The 11,895-nt window shown below is 36.0% G+C and overlaps 1 protein-coding gene across 3 annotated transcripts in view; it reads left to right on the plus strand.

Annotated features, from left to right (window-relative positions):
• The window catches only part of LOC149793133 (uncharacterized), an 84,813-nt gene extending 73,201 nt beyond the window's left edge, over positions 1–11,612 (plus strand). For 2 of the 3 annotated variants that reach the window (XM_089967054.1, XM_089967052.1), the window contains 3 exons: positions 8,874–8,918; positions 9,751–9,896; positions 11,269–11,612. In XM_089967054.1, the coding sequence (XP_089823180.1) occupies positions 8,874–8,918; positions 9,751–9,890 (185 nt within the window). In that variant the 3' untranslated portion in view covers positions 9,891–9,896; positions 11,269–11,612. The remainder of the gene's footprint in view (positions 1–8,873; positions 8,919–9,750; positions 9,897–11,268) is intronic. The other variant, XM_089967055.1, reaches the window with a different exon arrangement.
• The last annotated feature ends 283 nt before the right edge of the window (positions 11,613–11,895 follow it).

An 11,895-nucleotide genomic window follows, 5' to 3' on the forward strand; every position in this document is an offset into this window, starting at 1 on the left:
GCTGGTCCGTCAATGCTGTTTGCCAAGGATACAGCTGATGATCCAGAAAGCAATAACGTAACACTAAATGCTGCTGGAACTGAAGTTGCATCAATGGATGTCAATTTCAATTAAGGATTTGCTGCACGTAGACTACTGTTAAATGACAATGAATTGTTTTCATGTGTGATTCCACTATCACATATCTTTAGATTCTGCAGAAATGTTAGAAAAGTTATCTACGGGGCAAAACATACAGTTGTTCGTGTTCGAAAGGGCGCGGACGACGATGCAACCTTGCACACTGAAGGAGCTAATCCAGCTGCAACAGCGGAACTTCATGGAAAGGTGATACTGACAAAACGATTGCTGTGGATGCCGGTAATGTCACCATCACTCAATGAAAAATAAAAATTGCTCTCTTTTATGGATCAAGGTGGTAAATCAACACTATCATAATGCCAAATCATGATGTTAATGCTACTCTGACATTTGTTCAGATCAATAAGCTACAATCAGCATCAAAAAAGAATTCTGGAATAAAATTATCACTAAAAAGACCAAATTGAAGGTGGTCCGAATAAACTGTCATTGTCAGAACGTCAGCTCAGGCACTTCAGTGAAGCCAAACGATCAATGACCGGTGTACGACTTAATCTTTCTGCGGGCGCCATTAAAGACATCGCTAAGACAGGTGGTGTATTGCCACTTCTTGCAGCCATACCAGTGTTAATAGCCACTGCAGCCCAAGCTGTTGCAAAAGCAGCTGCACTTGGTGTTGTTGGAACTGATGCTAGGTTGGCATTAAAGAAAACAACAGGTCACGGAATCAAGACTTCAAAAAAAAACGAAAAGTCTAAGACTGCCAAGAGCTCCCCATTCGTGGTACGGACAGGGTTTAAGACTTCCCGGGACACTTCGTTGATTCTTCCTATGTCCAGTTTCGATTTACTTAATGCTTCTAAGCCATTAAACATAAAAACATATAGATGTGTTTTTATGCGTAATCAATTACCTAAAGAACCAAACAATATTGAAACTGGTATCATTAATCTTGATGGAAGTTCTGGTCCAGGTACTCATTAGGTTGCGTACGCAATTGATCCCGTGGAATTATTTTTTCGATTCGTATGGGTTGGCACCACCAAATGCATTTTTAAAATATGGGAGCACTGGAATATATAGTATTCCTGCAATCTGGTATTTAACATTACCAACACAGACAATAACAGATCCGCCAATATGTGGACGTGAAGTAATTGCTGTACTCGACGCTGTGCAAGGTCCCTAATATCACCTCATAAAGTCGTGCAGGAGCATACCACGTTGTCCAACATTTTAAATAGATCTTAAAATATCTTAAGGAAGATATACTCTGAGAAAGACTCATGGCAAAACCCAAGGTGATTTATCCAAATATGCAACTCTTCACGATGTGAAGAAAGAACTCGCTGATCTTTTGAGTCTCGCAAATGTGGACCAAAATGAAGTCGTTGTTTTTCAGGATAAACAAGGACGATTAAAGACGAGCGATGTCCCGTTGACATATATTATTCTGCGGGTTTCATATGCGACCGAAGATAGCTTAGTGGTATTTGCTAAAATTAAAAAATTGGATGAATCAGTCTTAACAATCATGGGAGAGATTACTGGACGCATCAGAAGAATTGGAGACATAATGTATGGCGATCTCTGCATGAGCGAAAAAGAATTATCAGTGTGAGAGATCAAAATCAGACGATGATGTGACAATGAAAAGAAACGCATACAACAAAAACTGAGAACTGAGATTGATGATAGTTTACTATCCGCTGGTGATACAATGACTGGTTCTCTCAATATGGCTAATAATAAAATCACTGGTCTTAGAGAACCAAACTCAAACGATGACGCTGCAACGAAGAAATATGTCGACAATAGCAACATCTCGATGACGACATCGTTAATGACAATCAAGAATGGAATGACCACATTTAGGTCTGAATTTTCTACTCACGTAAACACATTTTTGATTTTCCGCGAAAGAATGAATGGGTTCGTTGAGGATTTCTTTTGAAAGCCAACAATCTTTGACATTAAACTCTCTGACATAAACAAAATTACAGATGATGTAGTATATACAGTAGTGTCTGGATCAGCATTATGGGAACCACCCAATAAATCCGTATAACATCGCGATGAGGTAACCGGTATAGACAGGTTCTCAGTACTCGGCGTTACAAGATTTACGATATCGACCAAAATTTCACGGCGTTATCCACTAACTGGATCTTCTGTATTTTTATTAGTACTAGATCAAAACAATGAGGTAACATTTGTTGTGGAACCCGAAGATAAAAGCATCCCCGTGTTGTACTATTGGTGTCTTGAATGAATCGCTAAACTACCACCTACTAAAAATATAATGAATTAAAACCCAATCGATGTTCAACATTTCAGATAGGAGCCAGTGTGTTCGTGGCATAAACAACTGAAAAATATCGTCATATCACCAGCTACAGTAAAACAAAAAATACCGCAAACGTGTCGTTGTTATTGATATAATAGTATACTCTGCATCTGTGGTCATCGCTGGAACAGTAACGGTCATCGGCATATTGTCAGTGTCATAAGTGATAATACAAGTACTGCTAACAGCAATGGGAATTGGTGTCACCGCTGTAAGTGGTGTTGCTGGTATTCTTAATATCATCGCAATATAATTCGCTTTTATCAGGGATACATTTCAAACTTACTGGTCAGTGCGGATACCTGCCTGATTTAAGAAATGAAGTTTTAAAATATCTGTATGTGGATGATTTTATAAAACTGTTTCTGAATCGAAGTTCTCACAAACAGATATTTATGTGGTATTATATATGTTGCAACACGCGAGAGTTTTTATGTACAACAAGGAGGTACTTGAAAGTGCCGTCAGAACAATATTGACATTATCCACCCTTGACAAAGTCAAGAGAGACAAATATAGTGTTAATGTAGTTATTGATGAATTCAGTGATGAAGAGTTTTTGTTAACGCATGAACAGTTAAATGAGAAGCAGCGAGAACATATTATTACGATTATGTGCGTTAGAATTATGAATTATGCATTCTTGGACTGAATTTGATCAGCTTAAAAATATAATCTAATTCTGAATAAATATTATCAGAATAAAAATAAATATTATGATCTGATTCAGAAGAAAAGAAAGAATAAATGCTACTTTCTTCAGATTGATGGGTATATTACCCAAATTAAATCAGATTATTAGTCAAATTTAGTAACGATATTAACATTGATTTTAGAATGATTTTATCGTTATTAATATTATTTCAGATTAATGGTCAATTTCACATATTTGATTAGTATATTACTCATAACTGTCCGGATTCTCCAACTATTACATCAGATTGATGGGGTAAATAATACTCAAAATCATAAAAAATCTCATCCTAGACAAAGTCAAGGCATAAACAATAAAAAAACTGCACAAAATAATATTCCTTGACGAGTCAAGGTAAATAACAAATAAATATATTAGAACAGAATTTATTTTGTTTTACTGATTCTCGTCCAGATTTCATAATTTGCTCGGGGTACACAATTCTCAAAATAATAAAAAGCTCATCCTTAAACTTATATAATTATACTTTAATTTAAATATATATTTGCCTTCATTATAATATGGAGGAATTATCCGCAATTAAACCCTCTAAAGCAAGATTAGAGATTGACAAAACATCCCCTGACTTGCTGAGGCGAGCTCTGGTTGATCCGACGAATAAAACTCTAATTAAAAGTATCCGTGGCGCCAAGAAAGAATTTCGCGACGAAGGCGAGGTTCATGCATGGTCAACATTCAGAATCCTGCAAGACATACGCGCTTCAATGAATAACCAACAAGCAGCGACGATTATTAATTATCTCGACAATCAAAGATATTTTTGAGAATTAAGTTTATTGCGGAAGTAGACGATACTTGGATTATCCGTGACAAACGTTACCCTGCTTGATTACATCACAGTGGAAATATGGTCACGTTAAATAGAAATTCCAAACCAGAAATGTTGACTAGCATTGACAAACCATGGTATGAACCAGCATATTTTGTGACAAGTTGCTTATGCGATATATCCGCTAATTGATAACCCTAGTGTTGTTGATTTCAAACCGATGAAACTGTCATGGCTAAATGTGTTGTTGAAGAGTTACATAACATTTCACAAACGTGATACGTGGAAACGGTTTAACGGATTTACGACGTAAAAAAGGAGTGGGCAGAAAAAGTTAAAGATACCGGAGCGTCCATCAAAGACGTCGCTGAACTAGAAAAAAATATTAAGATTTCCAATAAGAGTGAAGACATTAACCGGAGCGATTTTGTACGAATCGAAATACAAAAAAAAAATGGAGCTTCGTTAGAGATTATTGATCACAACGCACACGTGTGGAGTTCGAAAATAACAATATTTCCACGAAATCGAAGTGTTAAATTATATGACAGTGATATGTTCTATTTTATCAGAAATATCATTAAAAGCGATCCTGTATCCGTTGGGCTGTTGCAGAGTTCAGAATCTGTGAACTATGGTCAATTTGTACGAAATAATGGAGATATTTATCGTAAAGAATCTCTCCAAGAAGAAATGAAAAATCTTGCGTCGGAATATACCGATGATGCTGAACAAATACTGAGTAATTGTTTTACCGTTCAGTCAGTTGCTGCTCATTTGGCTCAGAAGGAAAATTCATGGAAACCAACACGGTTGGAATTTCATGAAGACATACAACGCAGTTGTATCGAATACGGACACGGCGGATTGTGGAATACTAAATACAATTGTAAGGATATTATCTCTGTTGATATGTTTGCATGTTATCCCGAAAGTTTTCTTGGAATGGGAGAGTGTTCTGTATATTTTAAGAGATTTGGACATCCAACACACGAGATGAACACAGCTACCACAAATGGATCCTTACCAAATTTTGACCTGACTGGATTCACCTGTATCGATTGATTTGAGTTTGCACCAAAAAACCTTCATCTGACTGTCGCTGTTTGGTTTTGAAAACATTTTTTCGAACGCAGTTGGGCTCCAATAGCTTTTTTACGATATATGCTTGATGTATATCAATAAAACAAATACAGGATTGCTAAAACAACTCCATATCGTCGCTGATGCATCTTGGGGCGAATGGAGAATAAAATGAGAAAATATATTAGTTATTCTGAATCTGCCGACGTTGAATCTAAAGAAATAGATTATAAAACTAAAGAGATATCAACATTTTCATCAGCACGATCGGTATATAATCATGTGGCCAGACTTAAAACAGTTTATCTCACTGGACCCGGATGTTCTGGTAAAACAACATGTGAGATGAAATTATTTCGAAATCTTCACATGATTGTACTAACTCCGACTCACCGGAGAAATTAACGAACAAGGAGTTAAATCTCATACTTATCACAGCTTCTTCCGATGGAAGGGAGATATATAGACTCCTGAACGAATGGGTGAAAATATATTCCAAAGACTATTATATGGGATGAAATATGTACAGTGTTGCTGGAGACATTAAAAATATTTCTTGAATAGTTACTGACAAAAATACAGCTGTTATTGTGTGTGGTAATCATGGTCAACCGCCGTCCTTTGTTGGATCATCTTCGTATGAATAGTTAAAAACGGTCGTCGATTATCATGAGGAAATATATGGTGATTATAGAGCTATTATGAAACGCTGAAAGAATTTAAAAGGCTAATCAGACTACAACCAGACAAGATTCAGTGTGAAAAGATAGTTCGTTCGTGATACATTTCATTAACACATATTTCTATTACATAAAATACAATTTTCAAATCTACCTGTACCATTGTGTTATCGCCTAGTAGATACTCGACGACAGAATATTGAAGTTGAAATTCCTGGAGCCTTGACAGAAAAAACAAATATTCGTTCTTAATGATATTGTTTTGGTTCCTGTGGTGCTGTTGAGAACGCGTTAACGACAGACAAAACTCCATGGACTCTAGGATATGCTATAACGATTCATTCGTCGCAAGGATTAACTATTTCCGATACAAATATTTGGTCTGTAGCTGATCGCATCTAATGGTCATATTTAGTTTATCTGGCAGTGTCCCGAGTCAGAAGAATGTGTCAGCTGAGGAGGGTTATCATAGACTTCGCTGAAAATAATAATCTAACTGCTAGCAGTGTCAGCGATATAATAAGAAAAAAATTAGTTAGTTATAAACAATGTGACAAAAAATAAATAAATAAACGCGACCTTTAAATGCTGATGCTGAATTTATCATGACACTGAAACAACGACAGAATAATCGTTGTGCGAGCTGTAACTCAGTAATGTTGTAACAATAGTCGAATAATAATCCAAAACAATGAATTGAATTAACAGTAATCTCGGTCACGCACAGGAATATATGATGCTGACCTGTCTTAAATGTAATCGACATCGAGGCGCTAGTTCACAAAAGTGAACGCGGTGGTAATTGTGTGTCTTCAGGAATTATTTGTAATTGTTCACGTACAAATTCACGTTGAGGAGCAGTTGAATCTAGTCTGTAGATTGCAGGTCTACCCGTGGATCTTACCCTGCTGAAAATGTTATGTTTTGTCACACTCCAAATAGGATCAGTTGCTCTTTTTTTTACCACTTTGAAGTTCATCAGGTTCATATAAATATCCTACAGTCACATTACCTAGTACTGGTTGTTTTGAGAAGGAGTCATGTTGTTGTATTGGTTTTGGGTTTTTTTTTGTGATCGCAATAATGAGTTTCATAGAAATTGCACGAGTAATTTAATTATTTATGGGAGCTATCACGCTTGGTAGTCTTGCAACCCATTCACGAGATCTCTTGTCTTTCTTAACTTTGTTCAGGGATATTTCCTGCGCATACTGATATCCAAATAACCGCTCAGCAAGTGTTCGATTAAATTGTTCAACAGTTGCCTGATCGCGATGAATTGCGGTATGTGCGTGATTGACGTTTACCAGTTTTAACGGTATCGTGTGGTAAAAACAAAATATCTGCTTGATGAACTTCATTGGGAATGCTGACATCAAAATTGTGCGTACTGAATTTGTTTAGGTGGTGGTAGATACATTTGCCATATTGCCTGTCGTGTTAACCAATTTGCAGTAACATAACGTATGTCATTTCCTGCATCAGCAAGTTTACTAATCGCTGATCTACCCCTCCAATATCCTCTTGGGCTATAATAAATCGATTCCATTATCTTAATAATATGTTGATTAATTACCTGCCCCTAGGACTAGTTTAACTTTCATCGCAGATTTTACTAGGAAACTAGCAAGTTTTCCCTGAAAGTTTTTTTTTTTTTTTACAGACTTTAACGTGTGTATCAACTTCACATCTGCAATATGTCGTTGTTGTAAATCCTTATTTTTATACGCTACATTATGACCATGGCACGCTTGATCAGTTGCATTTATTGGATACTTTCCAGGTCTTGGTGTATCTCGTTTGTCAAGTCTGATATCAAGTCGGGTTCCAATACGTCAATAATTATATCCAGGAAAATGTTTTTCTCCTGGGTGTTTAGCCCATGGAGCTCGTGGTAATTTTCCCATCGAAGCAGCAATATCACCACCTGTCTTCATACGAGACGAAATAAATTTGTATTTTTTGTTTCACATTTCACACACTTGCCTGTAAATACAATCTTTTTATTCCTCATCGCTATTGTTGTTAATTCACTTGTGGGGAAAGTGCTCTGCATCGAATACAATACAAATCCATATTATTTATTATATTTGTACAACATGGATATCATTGATTGCTCAGCGACACGAAAGCAAGAGCCAGTCATGCATCATCCAACGCAACCGAATTCTATCAAAGCATTTATCATAGGTCTGTCTGGGTCTGGTAAGACACAATTGTTGCTTAATCTTATAATGAGATGGATCAAGTTGGATAAGTTATATTTAGTGGCACCATCTGTAAATGATCAGCGATGCTACGATGTGCTTAAAGATTTTAATGAAAAGGCAAAATTGTTGGAGGAGGGTGGTAATGATATTATTGCTTTTATCACCGATCTTGATGATACCCCATCTGTAGATGACCTCGATGGATTTATTAATAATCTCGTAGTATGCGATGATGTGATGTTGACAAACAATTAAATCCAGCTCGGATATTTTCTCGAGGTAGACATAAAAGAGAGACGTGATTTACGTTACTCATTGATATACAAAATATCTAAAGTGATCAGAGATAACTGCAGTATTTTAGTTGTGTTTAATGGAGTCGATACACATTCTCTGCGAAACATTCAGGGGATATGGATATGATTAAGTTCAAAAACTTTTTTTTCAAAAGGACAAGCTACTCTACACAGATTTATAACAATAAATTTACATGATCCTCGATCGCGATATGGTGTAGGTCTTGATAAAATTTTCGGTTAAGAGACAGCAGCAGGGAGGGTGACGACAAAAACTGTGTCCGGGTGGGTAAACGAACACGCAAAAAAGTTTGAAAATACAAACGTCAAAATTAAAATAACAAATGAGATAACCCAATTAGAGAAAATCTCGGTCGGTTAAAGGCTTTGGTGTTATTGACCTTGTATTTTTAGTTTTAGTAGGAAGCTTTATTTTTGCAAATAGACCCTTCTAAACCTTGTAGAGTTCACCTTCCCTGCTGCTAACCAACTATTGAAACTATTGACGGACGTGTCAACTAACTACACATAACCATGAAACTATATAAGTAGCCATTCCTCCAAGGAGTCTCTTGCATAAACCGTCCAACTAACTATCCATGTAAGTAGGTTGCTGTCAGCCTGAATAATTACCTGTCAAGCAGGCTTGTATAATTAATTTACTAATTAATTCATTCATTCATTAATTCCAGTCACGGTAGCCTCCTCGTCGAGAACTATGCCAATATCAACATCAGGTAAGAGAGGAAAATCAGCGATATGGTTAGACACCAAGGCATTAAAATTTTAAGTGCAGAACATGAGCATATTTACATGATGCAAAGTCACTATCTTTCATCTTATGTTTAAAAATAAATATTCACTGACAGCCAAGTTCTGCTAACCCTTAGTCACAACAATATTCACTACAACGAAATTTTCGAGATCGGACATAAAATTGATAGCATTAAAAGTGCTCAACGGTAAACGTGGTCTTTATAATAGAATATTCTGGTATGTTCTCAGACACATGTTTCCTGTTAAAAGTTAACACATTTCCTCATTCATTATAATTATATTTTTTATTAGGAATACGTATAACGGTAGTTTCTAATTAGTTATTTCAGGAAAAATGAGGATGTTTGATATTTTAAAATAATTTTGATAAATATTGTATATTATTTTGTTTTCATTATTTCACGATGTTTCCCGTTAAGAGTTATACACGTTTCCTCGTTCCTTTTAATTATACTTTTCTTGGGAATACGTCTAAGGGTAGCATGTTAATAGTTATTTCAGGAAAAATGAGAATGTCTGATATTTTAAATAATTACGATACATATTGGATGTTAATTAAATGCACTTCTGTCTTTTTCTCCTTTATTCAAGGTGTTTTGACAACGATATGACAACTCCCCTAATTATTAAAAGCATTATCTCTTATGGACAGTGACATATTCAATACAAAGACAAAACGACTGAATCGTTTGTTGTAACGAGAGTTGACTTTAGTAAGATTCTTCATTGCAAAGTTGTTTTTATTTATATAACGATGTTGTCGTGTTTATGGTCATTTCTTGTCTTCTACAGTTCCGTGTGAGGATAATGAGACGGGACTGCAGGGCACATGTACTTATTGGCAGAACTTTGATATATGCAAACCCGATAATGCCGCTTACTTGAGCATCGCACAATCTCACTGTCGAAAGACGTGTGGGATTTGCAGCTAGTATGACGTAAGTAATAAAGCTGCTGTTAAAGCAGTTAAATGAAACACTCTGCAACTTCAAAAGTTGTTACATACCCATTGAGTCCTGCAAAGCTCCTTTTCGACCTTAAATCCATATTTCCATCTCGCACACCCCGAATGAAATCTATACATGTATTTTCACTGTCATTTGCGAGTAGATATGCTTCAGTACACCGGATCAGACTTTCATGAACCTCAATTTTTTCCATTCACACTGTTTAGTAGAATACATATGGGAAACATAAATGAAGGGGTGTATACTAAATACAAAACCACATTCATGTCTTGCAATGAGTCGATGAAAGAACTAGTTTCATATATCTCTACGCCATGTCAAAGTCCGTTCTTTCCGTCGACTGGGAAATAAACATGTATGTTGTTTTGGTCATGTACATGTTACATATTTACGTACAGCCTGATATCTGAATATCGGACAGCTTATGGGTGATGTGGTCTAAGTTCGCCATATTTTACAACAGCATCAGTTGTTGTTGTTGTTGTTTTTGTAGGGTTTAACGCCATTTTTCAGCACACGATAGGATATACATGGCGGTCAGTATTAATGGTGGAGGAAGAACCCGGGAAAACCCCAGAAAGAACCACCGACCCACGAGAAGCTACTGGCAAGGTTTCTCACATACCCACATTGGCTGAATCCGAGACTCGAACCCACGCAGACAGAGGTGAGATGGCAGTGATCCGTAACGGAGAGCGCTTTAGACCACTCGGCAACAGTAGGGTAACATGTATCCAAGATCGATTTCGACTCTATTAGTGTTTAGGACGGAGCGTCCTGGTTAGAGTACGGCAGATATATGGTCTAGGGTAAATGGGTTGACTATGGAGGTCCGATTCCCATAAAATGTAGTTATGAACTACGTTTGGATTTTATGCTTTACAGTACAATACAAAATATAAGATATTTAGTGCCGAGGAGGAAAGTGCCCTGTCCAAAGACGCACCCCAGTATATATATATATATATATATATATATATATATATATATATATATATATATATATATATATATATATATATATATATAATGCCTGGTTCATGAAATATAAGAAGTTGTGATCGTGCCAACTCATCCATATTGTTTTCTCCCAAATCGAGGGCAATAGTGACAATGACAAATTTAAAAAGAGGCTGCTCCAATGATTACAGATCCTGCACAGACAGTGGTATTGCTTAAAGGCGCACCTTTGAAGTATGTCCGGAGACATTTCATTTGGTGTCTGTATGCATATGACATGCAAACTGTACTTGGTTCCTAGATTTACATGTTTACTTTGTTAAAATTTCATGCATACCTGTACATAACATAGAACAATCTATAGTTCAATCTTTTCTTTCAGATCGGAAACCACGGATCGGAGCATGCTTATCTCTGCATTCAACTGTAACATTTTCCCTCCTTTTTGATGTAAACCTAAGTCCTGGTTTTCTTGCTTTCTGAGTTTACAGAAGAAAATCGATAGTTGTGCATGTGACATAGCAGAATGAAGATGACTTTCTTCATGATTTTAAATGCCATGAAAAATGAAACTGCTTAAAATATGCCCCGTTACGTTTCCGTGACGATCTTCCATCAAATACATTGAATGAGATAGATTACAGTTGTAAAAATGTGGCATTTCTTTGGTATCAATACATATTGAAATGTTTGTCAATAAACCGGTTATTGGTAATGAATATTAAATTATGTGTTTCTTTCTCACGGTCAGATCACGTCACTTGTTCGATTCTTCAAGATGTAATTTGTGTATATATATATATATATATATATATATATATATATATATATATATATATATATATATATATATATATATATATATATATATATATATATATATAGTAGTGATAGAGCTGCAAAGCTCCGAGCCCCCAGTCAGTGATGCCGACAGTTAAATTACTGAATACACAAAAGGTGAAATTCAAATAAACAACAAATTTAATGCCATTTAATTAAAGATAGTCCT

Source organism: Sinohyriopsis cumingii, chromosome 8 (assembly GCF_028554795.1).
Source record: "Sinohyriopsis cumingii isolate HCF-2022 chromosome 8, ASM2855479v2, whole genome shotgun sequence".
Classification (NCBI taxonomy): Eukaryota; Metazoa; Mollusca; class Bivalvia; order Unionida; family Unionidae; genus Sinohyriopsis; species Sinohyriopsis cumingii.